The 21514-nt window shown below is 40.0% G+C and overlaps 1 protein-coding gene across 4 annotated transcripts in view; it reads left to right on the top strand.

The window, feature by feature from the left end:
• Positions 1-20838, top strand: part of XRCC5 (X-ray repair cross complementing 5) — an 81746-nt gene extending 60908 nt beyond the window's left edge. Inside the window, exons 17-21 of one of the 4 annotated variants that reach the window (XM_057744736.1) lie at positions 6673-6782; positions 8392-8488; positions 10646-10713; positions 19746-19820; positions 20599-20838. In XM_057744736.1, coding sequence (XP_057600719.1) covers positions 6673-6782; positions 8392-8488; positions 10646-10713; positions 19746-19820; positions 20599-20613 — 365 coding nt within the window. In that variant the 3' untranslated portion in view covers positions 20614-20838. Of the gene's footprint in view, positions 1-6672; positions 6783-6814; positions 6978-8391; positions 8489-10645; positions 10714-19745; positions 19821-20598 lie in introns of those variants that run through there. The other 3 variants (XM_057744737.1, XR_009055047.1, XM_057744738.1) reach the window with 3 other exon arrangements.
• The last annotated feature ends 676 nt before the right edge of the window (positions 20839-21514 follow it).

Here is a 21514-nt window from a genome sequence, read left to right as displayed (position 1 = left end):
TCTCAGTTTCTTTTGTTGCCACCAGTGATTTATTTTTCCCCAGTAAGCAGATTTCGTTAAAGACCGCAAAACTAAACAGGAATAATACCAGACCAAGGAGCACAGACATTCAGAACAAATTCCTGGGATCTTAGATCCAAACTCTTTTGGAAGTGGAAGCAGAAAGGGTATTTAGAAATAAATCAGCATATCTTATGTCATTTAGAGGAAAAATATTTCGGATATCTTCTTTTTGTACTTACATTTTCAGAAGTGCATTTGACTCCTGAAAGGACACGAACAGCATAGGAAGGGTTCAATCACTCCTCTTCCTCAGGTTTACCATCATGGTCCACACAACTGTGTGGTACCTGTTGGCTGTGTTTCACCATAAACCTGAAGGGGAAGGGAAGTGTACATAGCTCTAAAGATGTTCCAAGTAGAAGTGAAAATCATATTTTTACGTAATTCTGTTTTTGTAGTAGTACAGCTTTTAAAAAAGTTTAAATGGGTGGGAAAAGCTTTAAATATGCTTGTGAATCTTTTCAGTAACTTTTAATTGAATTTCATTGTATCCTACCTCCCTGGAAAGAAGGGGGGAAAAAACCTATATATTTTATATTCCTTTATTATTTAAATTAAAGAATACCTTGTTAATTTCTATCTCCTGGAGACTGATGTATAAATGGGGCATCCGCCACTGTGGGCTCATAATAACACACTGTGCCGGTGGCCCTTAGATCCATTGCTCACCCTTCCTCCCGTGTGCACCAGGTCTGGGGGGAGGACTGGGGCAGGTCTGGCCCCTGCGGGTTGCATTTTCCAGGCTCCCATGGCTTCCTACTGGGTTCAGCCAGTGTGAGACCCTGGTGGGAGATTGGTGGGAAGTAAGGAGGGAGGGAGAAGCCAGGGTATTTCTTTTGCTTCCTTACCGAATGGCGTGGGCTCCCATAGGACAGGCCCCTGAGCCTCCCCAACCCAATCTCTTTTCTGCTCTGTTCTTTTTCTCCCCACAATGCCAGGGGGTGCTAGGGCCTTCTTGCTGTTTCTAATCTCTGGGTTACAGCACCCATTCTCAGTTGGCTTTATGGTTCTTTATCACCTGTAACAATTGCCTGCATTAAATTTCCTGGGTTAAATATTCAGTGATTTCTGTTCTTCTGGTTGGACCCTGGCTGATAATACACAAAGCCTCTACACACAGTGGCCAATTTATATCCTATAGTAAAGAGACACAAGGAAGGATCTTTGTGATTGATTTTTGTTTCTGTTACCTATATTAAAACACAGACTTGTTTTCTTACCAGGCAAATGTTTCTTGTTAAGTTTTTGCTTTAAAACAGTGATTGTAATTTGCACGTGGATTTAATTGGTGTAAGGCTGGACTGCTTGCTTAGATTTTATTTGCTGATAATGGATGTTATTCCTTTTAATTCTCTTAATGACTGACCTGATCATATACTTATTTGATTTAAATGCTTGATTTTTATTGTCACTTTATTTTGTTTTATAAAGATGCCATTGTCATTGACTATGTAAACTGTTTGACACTTAAAAATGATTTAACTGCTGACATCTGCAAAATGTTCACCTCATCAATAAGTAAAATTCACATAAGGCATTGTGATCATGAGGAGAATTAAGTTAGGAAAAATCCGGAATGATGCCTGGGCTCAGCAAAATCGTTTGAGATGGCTTTCCAGTCCTTTATATATAATGTGTGACAGTTGAGTGAACCTATTGCTCTTTTGGCTTTGTATGATGGAGGGGAGAAACCCCACAGAAAATGACTTCCTTTCACTTTGTTGGAAACATCTTTGCAGAGAACAGAGGGAGTCAATAAATGTAAAGTCAGAGGCCAGCAAGCACATGGCCCCAGATGTTTGTGACTGTCCAGCAAGAAGGGAGGTGATTCATTTTGTAGGACTTTGAGAGGTTTCTCTAGAGAGAGAGAGAGAACATACATTTCAGATAAAACAAGAAAACACTGCCATTTTCCTCTTATATAACACTTCTGAATCTTGATAACATTTTAATATAACTAAAATATTATTGTATTGACTCCTTTTGTGTATCAGCAATCTGTACTCGTGTCAGATGCTGGATTAATATATAATGCTTCTATTAAAAATCACAAAATCCAGGACAGACACTTTTGAAATGCAGAATAGACATCTCAATTTTGAAGACTTCTTGAGATAAATGACAGCCTTTGCCTGACCTAGTATCCTAAGATGGATGGCCCTTCCAATGGCCATTTTTTATATTAGCTGCTAATGAGCATTATTGAGCCTCTGCCTAATTCTGAAAAGCATTTTGGTGAATTATAATTGGGGCTGTGATTTACTGAGTATGAATACTGACAGGTCATTCCTTAGCCCTATAACTGATGTGAAAGCAGAGAAAAGCACCCTGATGATCAGCATTTCCTGTATGAGGAGTAGGAGAGAAGGGGACGTCAAAAGCATAATCTAGCCACAGTAGATTATTTTTGTCAGCCATTTCTGCATTTTTCTTTTGTTAAAAATGGCAGGGAAATGCCACCAGAGTTTGGATGAGAAGTCCCTTATTCACATCCCATTCTGATGTTCAGTATATTAAAGCATCATCCATCACATCTATTCACTGGTGTTAAATGGTTCATTAGAGTCAGTGAACCACAGAATAGCCTAGAGGGGCAGAATTCAGAATCATGGGCCGGACACATGGACCATGTAACTGATTATTCCTAGAAGGGCAAAATCTGGTTCTGTGTATTCACTGGATTTATTAGACGTTTGGATATGTTTATCTAATACCGGCATTCCTGAACCTTCTGGAGGAAAGGACAGAACAGTCTAACATGTAAATAAGAAAACTAAACCCAGATAGGCCCACAAACACATCAACTACATAAGGACTTCATTCTTAAATGGAAACTGGGTATTGAGATTCCTACTTCCTCTTCTTTGAATCTTTTCTTTTCCATACCATTATTGCATATGAATTATTGGCTTTTGCATTTGCTTTGTTTTAGCTTCTTTCGAATATTTTTTCTGTAAGATGGCAAGTGTGTGTGTGTGTGTGTGTGTGTGTGTATTCCATCATATTTCAAGATAAAAATGGGTCTGGAAGCTGTGTTTTTTGCAGAATAATTCAGCACTCTCTAGTCGTTTCACGGGCTCCTGGGTGTAAGCACCCCCTAAGTTTCTGTCCTTAATCTTCGGTGCTCATTATACTCTTTTCCTTGCAGAATTTATGTAATAATTATATGTAATATTATTTATGTAATACTTTGTAACACAGTAGACAGTTCTCCTCTTTAAATAATTTCTTCTCTTACTATCTGTGGTGCCGTATCCTCCTGGCTTTCTCCTGTCTCCCTGACCATTGCTTTCTGGCTTCCTTTGTTCGCTCCCATTCCTCTCTCCAACCTCTAAATGCTGCAGTTCCTTAAAGGCTTGGTCTTGAACCCTTTTTTCCCTACACTTTCTCTTTCCTGCCCCAGGTCCCTTGCCCACAATGTTTATTCTCCTTCGAACTCCCTCCCTCCCACCTCTCCTGTCTAATTCTTCCTCCTCCTTTTTCTTCCCTGCTCCTGTCCATGGACTCACGTGTTAGACCATGTGCTTTTCTCCAGGTACACCTTGTGCTTTCCCACCTCTCTTCTTTATAATTTTTACTCACTCTGTTTTTTGCTGTCTGGTAGCCAAATTCTACTTTTCATTGCCCAGCAAAAAAGACATGTTAATTCATGAAGCTTTCTTATAATCACCAAAGATTTTTTAAAATTCAGGTTAGTTGATACATTTCTGTACCATTCGTAGCCCTCTTTACATTTTCCTCCTGTTACTATTTTTGTGTATATGTGTTATATCCTCTAATAGACTGTAAACTTCCCAAGGGCAAGGATCTTATCTTCAACTTAATTGTATCTCCTATAGAACAGTAGCATAGCATCTTATACGTAGCAGTTACGCAACGAATATGTACTAGGCTAGATTAAAATAATCACTAAATCAAGCAGAGAGAAATATTTACATTATAGGTTGCTGAGATTCCTCATTTACGTTTCAAAAGAAATGAGGAGCCTGGCATCTCTGGGATTACTGCCCTTGGCCTGTAAAGGCTTTTATTTGTGCCCAGATATGAAACACTGAGTGAACTTCATATCAGACTATTGAAAAAGCAGGCTGCTTGAGTGGTATAGGAAATATCAAACATTTCTATTACTTCTCCTTTCCAGGGTAAAAAAGGGAGATAGTTTCTGTTGCTTTGAGCTTCTTGTTGATGGTTTCCTGCTCTGCTTACTAATCAGGGTGTTATTATTTACCTTGTTTAAAAAGACCCATCCAAACATTCCTTCTCTGCTTTGAATTGTAGTTGGATATTAATTCACTGCTAAAGGATATATTGGTAAAGATTTCTGGAAAAAAAAAAAAGATTTCTAAAATTGCAAGGAAGTGTTTCTTTAATCCCCCGAGTTGGTTAAGTACTTTATTGTAATAGAGATCATAATCTCCTAGTTGGTAGAAAAGATGAAATGGTTACTGGGGATATTTTCTCTTGCTGCAAAATTATTATATTATGAAGTACTTTGTCCAGTTTTTTAATCCTTTCCACATGCTGCAGGATCCTTAGGAAGCAAGTTGAATGCACTGCATCTCATGTCTTTCCTAAGGCATTGAGCAGTGCTCGGGGTCACTGTGATTCAGTTAGTGGCCTTGAGCCTTTACAGGCTGGCCTTGAAAGTAGTTTTCATTAGTACTGCATGTGCACACATTCATAACTATGAGAATGCTCGTATGAGGCCACAATGACGGTAAACCTGCAGTCTTAAAATATCTTGACCATTCAGCACAAATTGCTGAACAGCCAGCCAGTGCTCAGTTTCAGGAGACAAGTGAGAGTGAGCCTTTAGGCCATGGCTGTGCATACCTCCTAGGTTTGTTCTTCCACACAGGTCATAAGGGTCCATTTTGATCTGCTCAGCAACTTAAGTTCTCTGATGACTTTATGTTTTTATTTTCCTTTGCTTTTTTTCTGTATGGGACTCTCTGCACTTCTTGGACTTGATTAATTATTTCCTTTCCCATGCTGGGGAAGTTTTCCACTATAACCTCTTCAAATATTTTCTCAGACTCTTTCTTTTTTTCTTCTTCTGGGATGCCTGTGAGTCGAATGTTGGTGCGCTTAATGTTGTCACCAAGGTCTCTGAGACTATCTTACATTCTTTTTATTCTTTTTTCTTTTTCGTGCTCTGTGGCAGTTATTTCCCCCATTCTATCTAGAAGATATCTAGAAGTTAGAAACTCACTTGTTCGTTCTTCTGCCTCAGTTATTCTGCTGTTTATACCATCTAGAGTATTTTTAATTTCAGTTATTTTGTTATCTAGTACTGTTTGTTTGCTCTTTAGTTCTTCTGATTCGTTTTTAACTGTTTCTTGTATTTTCTCTATTTTGTTATCAAGATTTTGGATCATCTTTACTGTCATAACTCTGAATTCTTTTTCAGGTATTTTTCCTATTTCCTCTTCATTTATTTGTTCTTGTGTATTTTTACCTTGTTCCTTCATCTGTGGCATATTTTTTTGTCGTCTCATTTTCCCCCCACTTTGGGTGGGCGGGATTGTGTTCCTGCTGGGTCTTGGTGTTAAGTTGAGATCCTCTGGGAGACCTCACGGTAAAGGATGTTTCCTGGGAACTGGGTTTCCCTGTTAGTCCAATGTTTTGGACTCAGAGCTCCCAGCTCAGGAGCGCAGGCCTGACACTGGGCTTGTGTATCAAGATCCCACAAGCCGGTTGCTGCGGGGTTCCTGCGGTCTGCTTGGGCCTCAAGTCCCCCGCTGGCCTCCAGTAACTGTTCTGTTTGTGGGGAGACGCGATCTCGGTGTCTTCCCACGCAGCCATGTTGACTCCGCCCCCCTTCCTTTGCTTTTTTTTATGAAGAATGTTTGTTTGCTTGTTTATGAGGCAGTCTCAAGTTGCAGCCCACCTTGGAAACCAGAACATTATTAACGCATTTCCTCTTTCTATAGCATTTATGATGTTGCTTGCTGACTGTTATTGTTTGTTAAGTACTCATGGCTTTGTAGAGTTCTGAGGAACTTAGAGACTATTCAGATTCAGCTAAGGGTAGAAGATATGTAGCAGTGATTTTCCATTCTAAAGGGATATTATGAAATTAAGATGAGGGCTGGTCTTTTCTAACTTGACCTGTGATTGGAAGAAGATGGAGGGTCCCCAGCTCATTATTTTTCATTGTCTGACACTGTTTGACATTTATCCTGAGTGGAATTAGGGGAGCAAATAGAAGATCTATTTTCTGTGACTATATCAGGAAAGGCAGTTTTGAAATACCCAATGACTCCTAAATTGCAGGGGGCAGGGGTGGGGATAAAAAGCAACAATAGTTTAGTGTTTGAAATTCCAAAAGGAGCATTTAGCTATAATTCTAAGCGTTTTAGAAATTTTATTTCTTAACAAATGTCAGTAAGTATTATGCAGACTTTCTAAATGTAGACTTTTGAAATCAGCGCTTTGCATCCCATCTTTCCTTCCCATCTACTCCCTTAAAAGAAGAATAGCTTTTGTGCATAAGGACCACGAGGCTCCTGATGCATACTACGTACTTACAGGCACACAAGAGCGTACATTCTCTCTAACCAGCATCACTCAGATTGAGGAAAATATATGTGTTGTCTTATGTTCTAGCGAGTCACCAGTTAATAAATCACATTGAACAGTTTTTGGATACTAACGAAACACTGTATTTTATGAAGAGCATGGACTGTATCAGAGTCTTCCGGGAAGAAGCCATTCAGGTAATGCTATCCTCTGTCCTCTTCCTAACCAGTTGACCACCATCACAGGGAAGAGACATACAGCATCCCACAAATAAGTCTGGGCTTTGGAAATGATCATCTTTACTGTGAAGAGCAATGTATGCCAAGAGAAGTAGAAATGACTAACTCATTTTCCTATTGGTGTCATTTCTGAGGAGGAATAAAGATGAGTGGGTGAGTGGGATGGTTTATCCCTGGGAGTTAGCTTTTTATTACACTATAGTCCTGACTTTATGATTTCTATTTAGGGAGCCAAGGAAATTTCTATTGTATTCTGTTTGGCTAACTATTTTAGGGAAATGGATGGAAAAAATATAGTTGTGTAATTATTGAGAAGGATTTTATGAAGACAGAAGTAGGGATCTGAATGCCAGGAAAAAAAGAACACTGAAAATTAATTACTCAGCACCCCTACCCCACCTTTTGTGGGGATTTTCTATTTGTTTTAGTGGGAATATTAGAAAACACTTCTAAAAATCTTCCAAATTATTTCTAGGCTCTTATACATAAACTCTAGACGAAAGTGAGCAAGTTTCAATTAGAAAGTGTATTTTTAAAGTAGGCACAGTTGTAGTGTATATTAGTTCTTATGTGGGTGCTTACTAAATATTTGCTGAGTGGATGAACAAATTACTTCTTGAATTAGTTAGGTAGTTACAAAGAATGATAAGAAAATGAGAAAATTGTTCAAATTAGAATGGGGTAAAAGATTCAGAAGTAGATAATCCAAATGCCCTACAGATGAAAAACAAAATTTTGGCAAAATAGAGTCAGTATAAGACTAAGGATGACTCAGTCAGGTGAAGAAAGATTTGCTTAGCTGAAAAGGTAGTGAAACTGTTTTTTTAGCACTCCCGCAGGCTGGATGGAGTGTCTGATAACACTTCTGTGCACTGTTGACACCACATATCCTTTAGCGTATCAGGTCATTGGAATGCAAAAGGGAGAGAGAGAGAGAAAGAGATGGAGGCGGACCCAAAGAGACTTTAGAGACATATCAGTCTTAATGACCTTTTTAAATTAAAAATGTAAAAAGAAAGAGAAAGTAAGTTGGGAAAATGTGAATACTGACTGGTTATTTGCTCCTGTTACTAATTTTTTGGTGAATATTCTTATGTCTCTATATTTTAGATATTGCATACTGAAATGTTTATAGATGAGCTAAAATGATTGAAATTTGCTTCAAAACAATCCAGGGGTCGTGTGAGAAAGTGAGGGTGTAGGTGAAACAAGATTGGCCGAGTTAGTAGTTGTGGAAGCTGGGTGATGGGTACACAAGCATCCACTAAATTATTCTGTTTTTGTTGAACTTGTCTGTATTAAAACTTAAAAAACAAAGTACCAGGCCACCAAAAAAACTGTGGCTATGGAAATTTCTGTGCCTTCAACAAGTGGAAAGATTTCTGGCTCCCAGCAAGCAAAGCTGAAATTTGAAATGCCATTTTCCCATTTACCAAAGAAGAACATTTTGTATATTTTTAATAAATACGGTGGATTCTTGTATATATACTGCTTTGGTCTGGGGATGAATTATGTTTCTGTCTGAGCTCTGACCTGCCACCTCCTCTACCCCCACATGCTACCACAGTTTTCAGAAGAGCAGCGCTTTAACAACTTCCTGAAAACCCTTCGAGAGAAAGTGGAAATTAAACAATTAAATCATTTCTGGGAAATAGTCATCCAGGGTAAGGTGTCATTTGTCTTCTTCTTCAAATATTTATGCTATTTTTTCCTAAGTATAAATTCTAAATATAAATTATATTGTGTGATGTGTTATGTGAGGACCTGATGACTTTCCATGTGGATTTTTCCATGTGGATTTGGGAAAGGCTCAGGATTCAGTGAACTAAAAATTTTGCTTAATAAGCGTAAATACAAAGCGATAAATGATAAGTAAACATGTAAGTCCCATCTTAAACTGCGCAGTGTGGCCCTTTCAAAGATTATGCCTTTCTGTTAGATGAATGCAGAAGCTGTGTGGGCAGACATTGCCCCTTCCTCCGTTTCTTAGATGTGACAGTCCTGCCGGATCCACAGCACTTGCATTGACCTCCCCCACATTTTGCCCTCCTCTGCCTTTCATTGCCATGTTCTTGGGCTTTCCATACCAGCTGACCAGCGTCTTCATGCACCAAAGCCACTCAGTTCCTCACTTGTTCACCGTGACCAATGCAAATTAAAAGTAGAAAGAGGCCAACATGCATTCTTTCAATTTTAGGCTTGACATTTGACTTCTGTCTTGCCCTTTGCCCATTTTCTTTAACCTGACTTGATTTTCTTTCAGAACTGAGATACAAGATATCGCCTGGTAAAAGTACATATTATGAAAACAATGATGTTGCAAAGTATGACACTTTTTACCTGAAGTAGAGTCCCCAAATTAGTTTCAACCTGTCTTTCTGTGCAAATTCTGTATAAAAGGAGCTGCATACCTATCTATGCAGCTTCTAACGGCAGCTTTTCATCATGCGGGCAACCATTTCCCTGGCAGCTAATTTTTCAGCCCTTTAACTTCTACACTGGGGAGCAAAAGCAATTAGAATAGGTGGTGAATAGGGCTTACTCAAATCACTTCTGTGTCTCTGCTGTCGACCCAGTAGATGAAAGATTGGTTTTGGTATTTATTGAATGCCTCCAGCATATTGCTTGCTGAAAAGAAACTTGCAGGACATATACAAGATACATATTTTCTGAGAGCCTATATCCTATTGAGAGAATACACATGACCTGTGCCATTTCTAGCTACAAATGGATGTTAAATGCATGTGCTTTTCCGAAAGCATTTCATGCATCAGCCATTTGAGGCAGAAGAAAATCTTAGGAAGAAGAGACCACTGAAGGGTAGATTTTCTATCCTCGATTTGCTCTCACTGAGCTAAACTCGAAGTACTGTGCTAAGTGATAGACAAGGCCATTGTGAGAGCATTTTTCGTCCTGACCTTAGCTCTCTTTCTGTTCCATCAATAGCCAGTCACACTACTAGAAGTCAGAATGTCTGCAGATTCCCATCTTTGGCACTTCATGGGTTTAGACCAAAGTACAGTCATTCCATTCTCATTTATGTACTGAGCTCCTGCTGTGGACCACACGGAGGGGAATATAAAGATGAATAAAATTAGTCCCTGCCCTAGAGAAAAGTATAATCTGTTAGGAGGGATAAAATAGTACAAATTGTTATACAGGATACGGTACAGTGAGAGCCGTTTTTAATTTTTTTTTTCTTTATTTTATTTATTGGCTGTGTTGGGTCTTTATTGCTGTGCACAGGCTTTCTGTAGTTGCGGAGAGTGGGGGCTACTCTTCATTGCAGTGCACAGGCTTCTTATTGTGCTGGCCTCTGTTGTTGCGGAGCACGGGCTCTAGGCCTGTAGGCTTCAGTAGTTGTGGCTTGTGGGCTCAGGAGTTATGGCTTACGGGCTTAGTTGCTCTAAGGCATATGGAATTTTTCTGGATCAGGGCTTGAACCCGTGACCCCTGCATTGGCAGGCGGATTCTTAACTACTGTGCCACTAGGGAAGCCCCGCGCCATTTCAAAGGGATAAACAAAATGATCTGAGAATTCTAAAAGAGAGATTCAATCAAGAAAGACTTCACAGAGCAGGTAGCATTTGAGATGTGGCCTTCATTTTATCTAAGCAAAAATAGGAGAAAGGGTAACATAAGATGGAAGGAACAATGTGAGATGAGTGCCTTTGATAAAGCTTTATGCTTCTTATAGAGAAGAGCATCTTTATACTTCTAAAAATCTCCAGTGCAAAGATAGGAGGAAGTGTGGTGGAAAAGAAGGTGGGATTGGGCTTGATTTTTAGTACTTGGAGTTTACTCTGTGAATTACTTTTTAGATGGAATTACTCTAATCACCAAAGATGAAGCCTCTGGAAGCTCTGTCACTGCTGAGGAAGCCAAAAAGGTATTGAGGGGTAGCTCCCTGTCTTTAAATGAATTATTGCAGTGGATGTTATTTTCTTCATGCCCATTCTTCCTTGAAGAAGTAAAATTCTAAGGGTAACTAGATTAGCATACCGTTCTTTACTCAACCAACAGGCAAATTGCTTCAGCTGCAGCATCCTCATGGGAGAAATTGTAATCTCACTCAGTTTGCCGTAGGCTATGATGATGTTTCTACAACTCACCTGTAATTGCAGCTTCAGTACCTCTAGAGTTCCTGGTCCATAGTATATACTGCACTTAGTCTAGATCCTGGTTAAGGCTGGGAAATCCATCCAGCCTGGTGATTCCCACCCAGGCCATGCATCAGTCACCTGGTGAGCTATGGGGAAAAAAAATACTGATGACAGGCACCATCCCTTTCCCCTGAGATTCTGTTCGTCTGAGATGGGTTTGGGGCATGTTTTTGAGTTTTTAAAGCCCCTCAGGTGATTGTAATGTGGAGCAAGGTAGAGCAACACTATATTCTAACATAAGGCACACCCAGGTCTTTACAGTAGAACACCAGTATATGCAGACCCCACGAACTCCATAGTGACACAAGTGGTCCATATGCTTGGTGTCTTCCTGCTTGGTGTATGAGCATTGAATCTGATTCAGTTATGAGTGAAAAACATATAGCTGTTTAGCTCAGTAATCCTTCATGATACCTCAGATTTGTGATGAAATTTTAATGAAATTAAATTGAGTAGCTCAAAAGTATATGGTTCTTAGCATTCAGTGTCATTTACAGTCACTGACTGATCCAGCCCTGCTAGTACAACACGTGACAGCTGTCCATTATATACTAAGGCTGGCTATTTGCTAGGCACTGTGCTGGATGATAAGACAGCACCCCCGCCCTCTAGAAACTCAAACAGCTGGTTACAAGGTAGCAGAAGGAAGCAATGGAGACCCAAAACTTAACTACCAAGCCGAGGCAGAGCTTGGTCTGGGACTGGTGGACAGAAATCTAAGGAAGTGGTAGAAACAAGGCTGGAGATGTTCATCTACGGCTAAATTCAGGCCAAATTTTAAATTACCTTAATTTAAAAATCATAGTATTGTTTGGCAGAGAGGTTAGAATATACAAGAATTTTCGTTAAGCACTTTGCCCAGCAAAAGCGTTTTGTTAAAGAATGGATATGGCCCCTGCTTTCAGGAAGTAAGATACCAGAAGTTAAGAAGCATACTCCAAGATGCTGATTATTGTCTCAGAAGGGGTTCTGTGGGGTCTGCACCCTCTTTTGCCACAGTCAGGACTGAGTACCTTGAGCTTCAGAGTGCCTTTTAACTGTTTGGTTCTATTTGTTATTTTATACAATGGCATGATAATACTTCCCCCTTGAACTATGGTAAATCATTCAGGGCTCTCCAGAGAGACAGAACCAATAGAGAGAGAGAGAGTGAGTGTGTGTATATGGAGGTGGTAGGGACTGATTTATTTTAAGGAATTGGCTCACACAATTGTGGGGGCTGGTAAATCTGAAATTTGTAGAGCAGGCCAGGAAGCTGGAAACTCAGGCAGGATTTCTGTATTACAGTCCAGAAGCGGAATTCCTTCAACTGATTGGATGAGGCCTACCAATATTATCAAGGGTAACCTTCTTTACTTAAAGTCAGCTGATTGTAAATGTTAGTCACATTTACAAAATACCTTCACAGCAACATCCGGACTGGTATTTGAGACAACAGCTGGGCACCATAGCATAGCCAAGTTGACACATCAAATTACATAGGGTGAAAGCTTATCAATCAGTTTTTGCTAAGCAGGTAAAATAAGGCAAATAATTTAATTTTATTCATTATTGCATTAAAAAAAATCTATCATCCAGGTGAGAGCTAAGTACATATTACAGTTGTGGGAGGAAAAGGAAAGCACGGACCTGAAAAAGGTAGCTTTTGCTCCCAGCAGTACCTCTTAACCAAAGGTGCCGCAGCTAAGTGAATCCAGAAAATTAGAAAAGAAAGAAATCTAAGAAAGGATAATGTGCTTCTTGCAAATGTCTGCGGTTTAGTCCTTGTTGCAAATGCAGTATCATCTTCAGAATTTAAGGGCACAGAGACTAACCATCAGGAATTTTAATGTCTGGTAATGAAGCGGCAGAGAGGAATTTCAGTTAAGATTAGATATGGGATGGTGTCCTTACATGATTCTAATATCAACAGAACTGATTTCAGTTGGTTGCAGTTTAAGAGAATTCCAAAAACATCCCATGTTTGAATAGGGAGAAAATATGGTAAACACAGCAGAGTGGAGCCTGTTGTTGTGATTCACCCTCAGCGCACAGTGTGTCGTGTCTGAGTTGCAAGATGATGCTTTTGTGTCTGCCTCCCTATCACATGAACCCTTCATTTTTCTTTTTTTTCCAGAATGAAAAAAGATTACTAAATCCTTTGTATTAAAAATGTTTTTAAATGGCACCTGCTGATTTTTGGAGAGAAGTATGAAAGGGAGAGTGTACGTACAGATGAACGGGGAGAATTAGTGAGATTCTTGCTCAAGGAAGTTGATTCCTTGTAGTTTTAATAGGAGAGACATGCTTCAGCTTTTTTGCTTAGCCAAGTTATGGAAGTGTAATCACTTTTGACCATACAGTAAAATATTCATTTACATCGTCTTCAAAGCAAGTGTTAAGTTTGGTTTCTTCCCAAATAATCAATGAAGGAAACTTGGCTGTAATCAGAGATTGAAGTGCAGTCCTCATAGTCAATTAATAATCTTTCAGTAGAATTCCCTGGTGGTCCAGTAGTTAGGACTCTGAGCTTCCACTTCAGGGCACATGGGTTTGATCCTTGGATGGGGAACTAAAATCCTGCATTCCTCACAGCGTGGCAAAAAAAAAAAAGTTATTTCAAGATATTTACCATAAGTTATTTAAAGTTAGCAGACTGTCACATTATTGCTATTAAATGTTGATGATTTGAAAGGGAATAATTACTCAAGGATGTCCATTTTGAATAAAAATTACATCATAACTTTACACTTGCACATCTTAAGGAGAGCTGTTTCCTTCCAGTGTAGTTAGAAATGTGTAGATTTTATGATTCTTTGAAAACTGTAGGTAAGTCAGCCTTGCTGCAGAAATAGAAAGTTCTTTCATGACTTAAGCTTAGACAGTCACTTTTCAATAACAGATACCTCTATTTCATTTTGAAGCCTAGACATAAATATTATCCCCTCTTTTACACACATGTTTGTTGTCATGATAACCTGTGAAGTCTTTCACTTAACTTTTTCTGTTTCTGTTAGACAAGCCATTATTGTTTGATGTTTGGTAAGGTCTTTTATATATTTTTTTCCTCCAGTTTTGTTTTATTATATTTATCAGGTTAACATTGGTTTGTAACATTATGTAAATTTCTGTGTACAGCATTATGTTTTGACTTTTGTATACACCACAGCATCCTTATCACCAGGAGTTTAATTTCCGTTTGTCCCCGTACAGTTGACCCCTTTACCCATCTTGCCCTCCCCTCATGCCTTCCTCTCTGATGACCACTACTCTGTTCTCTGTAGCTACGTGTTTGTTTTTGTTTAGTTTGGTTAGTTCGTTTATTTTATTTTGTTTTCATTCCACATATGAGTGAAATCATACAGTATCTGTCTTCTTCCATCTGACTTATTTCACTTAGCGTAATACTCTCAAGGTCTGCAATTCAAAAAGATATATACACTTCTGTGTTCACCACAGCATTGTGTACAATAACCAAGACATGGAAAAAACCTAAAGTGCCCATCGATGACGAATGGATAAAGAAGTGGTGTGCATATACAGTGGACCACTTACTCAGCCATAAAAGGTGAAATCCCACCATTGGCTTCAACGTGGATGGGCCTTGGTAGCTCCTGTGCACCCTTTGTTCGTCAGCTCCTTCACAGGGCGTGGCTCTGTGGTGGGTAGGAGGTGTGCCTGTTTATCCTGGCACATTCCAGAGCATCTGGGAACCACAGTGAGAGACCTGGGCTTGTGAAAGGTTGAGGTAGGCCAAGTCTTCATCTGAAGTTTACCTTCTTTATTAAGTTTTTCCTGCTAACCTGTGTTAGGGTTAGAACAGGGGTTCTCAGCCAGGAGTGGTTTTGTTCCCTAGGAGACATTGGCATTTGTCCAGAGACATTCTGAGCGGTTACAGCAGGGGGTGTGCTCCTGACTGCTAGTGGGTAGAGACCGCCACAACAAAGAGTGGTGCTGCTGAGAAGCCCTGGGCTGGAAGAATTTAAACAAGTCAGATCCTTAACTAAGGCAGAGGATATTGGCTTAAGTTGTATAGAATTTTATTCAGCTGGAAGGAATCCTAATGGTCTCCCAGCTGAGTTTTTATTTTTAAAACTGAAAGCTTACAAGGAAGCCTGAAACGTAAAACAGAGAAAGGTGATGCTTCTCACTTGATGGGCAGTGGGAGTGGCAAGTTGGGGTTACCCGTGCCCACGGGACTCGGGAGCACTCTCAGGACCTCAAGGAACAGAACCTGAGAAATACTGATCTAGTCCAAGCTCATTTTATATATGAAGAATCTTAGGACTGAGACATGAAACGATGTATCTGAGATCTCATAGTAAGTCACCGGCCAGGCATTCAGTTGTAGGACTGACCCCCAGTCCTCCATTCCTTTTACTCCATATTAGGAGCACAGAGGGGAAAGAGGATTTATTCTGTGGCTTCGCGATATTGTTTCTCACAGGATTCCAGGAGGCTGAGCTACGTCTAAATAATCATTTGATACAAACTCTATGTGGGGAGAGGCATCATTTGAGCACTTGTTTCCCTTATAGCTGCCTAATCTAGCCTTCTTTTTTCTTGTTGACATTTATTAATTTTTCCATCTTAGCGTCAAGGCTTAGTGATCTGCTCATTTTCCATACGCAGTGTAGAGAGGTGAAGTTGACTTTCGCAGTGTCTCACAGCAAGTTCATGACAGACTGAACTGACTGGAACTCAGACGCTGGGCTCCTACTGTAGTCATCTCCATGCCTGTCCATGCCTCTGCCTTAGAATGCCACCAGCCACGTGTACATAAAGGAAAGATGCTCACACTTCCTCTTTCAAAAGAGACCTCCAAAGCCTTGTGAAAAGTTCCAAGATAAAATTTAGGAGTCATTTCTTGAGAACAGCTTTCTCTGACTGCCGGCCCCTGTCGGACCTCATGACATTCTTGTTTGCTCTTTTCCACTTTCCTTTTCTGCCTTAAATCTCTAGTGTAGTTGTTCTATATGTTAGTACAAGAAAAGCGATAATTAAAATATCAGTGTTACCTTATATTTATTTAAAGCGCGATACTCTTAAGATACAATTTTAAAATGTTTATTGAGGTGGAACATACAGTAAATTCACAAATCTTCAGTGTGTATGCTGATAAATTCTTACATATGCATATATCTGGGTACCCACCACCCAGATCAAAATAAGAACGTTTTCAACATCTCAGAAGGCTCCCTGATACCCTTCACCGTATTCTGACATCTGTCACTTGAGAGTAGTTTTGCCTGTCTTAACCTTCATAAAATTGGGATTGTGCCTTTTATAATTCATCCTTGATGTTAAAGTTGTTCATTCTTTATTTATAGCTATGTAGTATTCGCTTTTGTGGTTACGCCACGATTTATTCGTCCGTTCTCCTAATGACAGACATTTGATTGTTTCCAAACTTTGGGAATTATGAATGAAAATGCTGTGGGTATTCTTGTACCTATCATTTGGTAGACATATATTGGGTGTATTCCTAGGAATTGGAACTTAAAACCTACAATACCACAAAGCGTTTTTGTATACTTTATTTTATTTGAGAAGCAATACAACCCCATGAAATAGATAGGATCAGCAGTAATATTCCCATTTTACTTTTGAGGAAAACTAGTTATAGAAGGGCCAGGTGGCTTGCCCAGGGTTACAGAGGAACGGACAGAACTTGTGTAATGGTTCTTTTCCCTCACGCTAGTTTGCAGGATTTCTCTGCTGCACTGTATTGCCTTCATAGCATGAGAATTAATGAAACCTAAGTGTATATCATTTTAGACAAAATACGTGCAAGAAGGTTTTTATTCTTTCTGATGCTTGTGTATATCTGGATTACAGGTGATTCTCTGGACTCACCTGATAGTGTTGGAATAAGCCCAGTGGAAGTCATGTGTTTTCGATTTGGGGATTGGTAAGGGTCTGAGGACAAGCTGATTTTTAGTTTTTAGTCTTATGGAGGAATAGGATTGGAAGCTTCTATTTAGAGGCTCTTGATGCAGTTTCTCTGCTTGTGGCCAGGATTGAACTTCAGTGTACCTCAGAAGTATTAGTTTACCTTTCATAAACATCTTCAGGTAAGAAGGTTCTTTCTTGTTAACCCTAAGTAAATGATGGTGGTTTGAGGATGGAGGACTGTGTCACACAACTGTTCCTTCTGTGTATCCTCTGCGCTTTCAGCATATTGTAGAGAGAAGGAACATAAGAAAAGTCGAGAGCTGACTTGTGCCCCTTTTGGCTGTGTTCAGAGAATCTGTTGCTTTTATTGAGAAAACAGGCCAGTCATTGAGTTCTCTGCTTTATCTCTCACTTTCCTGTCACTGTGCAGCCTGGAAATTACTCGTAGTTAAAAACTCTGATGGTAAGGAGTGATATATGTTTGAGATCAGCCTCGCCTGGGGCTTTGGGAGGATAATGGATGGCAGCCCAGCTTTCAGCCGTAATTTGCTTGCGCAGAAATGTGAAGCAGACCTGTCAGGAAATCAGTTGCAGATGTTTAGCACTTGATGGAAATGAAAGTTTGTTTGCTGCCGTTCCTTGCTTCCTAGGAACTCGGCCTCATCTCAGAGACGTGCCATGTGTGTCTAATTGTATATACCGTGGTCATACTGTGCAGACAGTCCTATCTTAATTTATCCTGTGATTGCAGTGTGAAAGGGGCTTTGCAGGTGGGGAGGGAATGGGAATTGAGCTTTCAGAGGCTGTGTGCCAAAAAACATTAGGCATTTTCTAGATCCATCCATAGTGCCCATCATGTATCAGGTTTCTAAGGGATAATGACAGATATAGTGGACGATAGAACCATTGAGACCGTGGAGTTTGCGTTTGAAAGTGCTGATCACTAGTAGCCAGCACAAACGGTAAGACACAGCTTTCCTTTTTATTCTCTTCTCGCCGACTGGATACGTCTTTATCCTTTCGGCTGACATTCTTGATGTAGGAAAAATCATGTAGGGGTTAATGATAGTGAGTGGGAGAGGAACAAATAAAAATCCTTTTTTAATATTGATACTAATTAAGAGAATCATAAAGATTAATCTGGGACTCTAAGAGCAGAGTTTAATCTTTAGATGGAAACCATTGCAAATGCACATGTGGGTTTTTAATTCATTTATCTCTGTGTGGCCCTCAGATATCTTTATTAATAATCAACTAGAATAAATACATAGAATTAATGATATGGATGCTGCATTACAGTTCTGTTCCACACTGTGTCTCCACTGCTAGCGTTTTCTGTCTCCTGAACCAGCGCTGAACATGGTCCAGTTCAGGATCAACAAAGGGCTATAGAAAGACTGATAAATATCCTTAGAGGAAGATAATTCCTTGATCTCTCAATCAAAATGGAAGTTAATGATTGATGAGGTGGTTTTGACTGAGGGGGGAAAGGTCCAGGAGGGAGGTTGAATCAAAAACAAACTGTCATGGCCATGTCCAAGGTGCTGAGGAGGCCTCCTGTTGCCTTTCTGTTACCCGCGTGTGTGAGTTTCCGCACACGAGGAATGGAGGGACATGCAGCACTTGCTTCCTGAGACTTGTACGCAGCCTAGTATTTTAACCTCAACTGATTTGTTGTTTGTTAAGGAGACATATTTTAATCTATTTATAAATCTTAGCTTTCAGAGGCCTCAGTTGTGTCCATTGTACCATAAAAATCACAGGAATATATAGGGAAAGCAGTTCTTGCCGTGCTTTCATGTCGAGAAAGTGAGGAAAGTGGGCATGAGTACACCTTGCCCTCTTGGGTGGAGCTACTACGGGAGCAGAGTGGGCAGGAAGGCTTGTTCACCGCCCACAAGCTCCATGTACAGTGACCCTGAAGGATGCTAACTGGGAGAGGCGTGCCTTGCCTCTCTCCTCCCCTTTTAAAAACCCTCACTCCTGCAGGCTTGTCTCTGCCACCACGTTAAGTTCTTCTGCCACGAGAAGATCAGCTCTGCTGTTGGGATGGACAAGTGGTTGATAGAACCTAGCTCTTAGATGCAGTTACCACAAACTTGAAGGACAAGAGTCCCCACTGCTCTCTCTTGGAGGGACAGGATGGAGGGCAGGGATGTTCAGACAGTCTTCAAGGGCACTCACTACCCTTTTAAAATCTGAGTTGCATCCCTAGATCCTTGCAGACTTCAATTCAGGGCCCTGGCTTTTCTGTGTATCTGCCTTTTAGAAGCTCCAGGTCTAAAACACTGTTGCTGAACAAAAGTGTACACCAGAAGTTTTATCATCCACCTTCCTGTTTTCAAACTATTTCTAACACAGATTTAGAGATTGCCAGAAAAAGAATTGAACAGTCTTCCAAGCTCAGCCATTTTTGTGTTTCATGTCTCCTAAAAGAAGTTCTTCCTTTTATCTCTTTTGTCCTCAGGGGAATTGAGGACTAGATGCTTATGATCTTTAAGTTTAGACACTTAATTCTTACTCTCCCTTCAAAACAGACCGAGACCTACTGGTTTGGGGTGTTTGGTTCTTTTCTTAACCCTAATGAGCCCACATATCCCCTGTGGAAGCCGAAATGGGAATATCTAGTGTCCTTGGTGCCTGACATAGGACCCTCCACATCCTCACTGCCTTGGCGAGCCATGTCATCTCTTCCCTCTTCACAAGAACTTTCTTTGTGACTAGTTAATGGACTATTCAACCTCAGAATTGGTCCTCTCATCCAGAGCCAAATGAAGGACCGTACGTCAAGATGGTGTTTCTTTTGGGCCATTTCATTTGCATGTGTTCCTCCATCGAAGGAGGCAAACGTGTTTTTGGTATCATATTGCCTTTCTATTCACAGTTTCTGGCCCTCAAAGAAAATCCAAATGAAGACACAGCAGCCGTATTTGAAGAAGGTGGTGACGTGGATGATTTGGTAAGTACTTTTAATATATACCAGGTGTTCTAATGCTTGAACTTGCCTAAGCTGTAAATACAGCCACAAACCTGCTTATCATAGACTTGCTTCTTATTTGTGTTTTAATTTCTAACACACCAGCAGCTTTCTCCACTATTATTTATTGCCATTATAAATGTAAGCAGATACGTAATTTCATAATGGACATTCCTGTGCTCTGTGGTTTTTCAAATTTATTGTTTATTCAGTTTAATCCTCTCATTGAAGGACTAATAAAGAGCTGGGAAGGCTATTCCTTTAGCAACAAAATGTCATAATTTACTGAAATTGCTGTCAACCAAAATAAGCAATACAATGTGCAATTTGTGTGGTTGACAAATAAAAACAGCTTTTAAAAAGCCTAATTCTTAGATGTTCTCAATTAACTTAATGTAAACAAAATAGGCTGATAGGCATTGGGGGATTTCTGAGCCCTATCACACACCGTGCCTGGAGACCTGGGAGGCTATGCAGAGTGCTGGCTTCTGTATCCCTCTTTCATGTGTGGAAACTTCCTGCCTTTAAGCCTCACATGACAACAATCCAGTAAAAACTTGCAGCCTTTTTGTGGAGAAGTTCTTAGTGTTGAAATGAGGGGATACTTAAAATGTAACTCCTAAAATAGCAGTAAGTAAGTGTGCAAATCCGTGCATGCCCCCAGTGAAAGAGAGCCATTGTCACTATGGTTCTCTCTGCAGGGAAGCAGTGCACTGGAGTTGGTCTGCTTCCTTTCTAAATTTGTTGTTCCTGGTTACAGCTGGACTTGATATAGCTCATGGATGTGTGGGGAATCTACAAGAATTGCTATCACTGTGGTGCTGAGAATTTTATACAGAACAACCTGGAGGAGGTCATTCACGCAGAACCGGAAGCTCTGGAGATCATCCCTGCAGATTACACAGAAGTAAATCGCCTAATTCCCTGTGGAATGAGTATAAACGTATATAAGGGATAATTTAGACCCCATACAAGTTTATAAAGAGTCGTTATTTTCTGACTGACGTATTATTTCTTTTCTACTCTTATTGATCTCGGTATATTATACACGTGCTTTGAAGTTTCTGGAAAATGGATTTCATCTCAACCTAGTATATTGGTGAGGATTGCAGCCCTCATGAAATTATCTCCTCCAGAATGATGGCATGGCCACTGGTGAGTGTCTCAGTCCTCCCCAGAAGGCCTTGTCCATTGTCTGATCCTCTAATAGCATCACAACTTACTCTGATCAAATGGTGGCATTAGTTTCTTACCAACAGAAAGCTCGCTTTGGAAAATCATGGCTAAGGGCTGACCATTCCTCTTTTTATTTAATAAGCCTTTTAGTCATCATATTACTTTGGTTGTGCAACAGGGTGGGAGGGGGAGCACCGTTTCCCTGTGTACCAGATTTAAGCAGAGTTATGGTGATATTCTCATGAAGAAGAGATGCTATTTTGGACCAGCCTCTATATCAGTGAACCCTAAAACAAAAACACAGTAACTGAGAGATTTACCACCAGTAGTTAGGATTCTATCATTTCTTTACACTCTACTTGCAGGTCTCATAGAAAGTTTGGTTGTGTTAAAACACTTCTTTAATTTCCCAGTCTTTCCCAGCTTTCCCCAAGTCTCCTTTCTTATCTCTCTGGATGATGTTTCCTTTCCTAAAATAAGAAAATAGCAAACACTTATTT

This window comes from Hippopotamus amphibius, chromosome 8 (genome assembly GCF_030028045.1).
Source record: "Hippopotamus amphibius kiboko isolate mHipAmp2 chromosome 8, mHipAmp2.hap2, whole genome shotgun sequence".
Taxonomy (NCBI): domain Eukaryota; kingdom Metazoa; phylum Chordata; class Mammalia; order Artiodactyla; family Hippopotamidae; genus Hippopotamus; species Hippopotamus amphibius.
The sequence above is the reverse complement of the archived record's forward strand: the minus strand, read 5'-3'. Positions and strand labels throughout refer to the sequence as shown.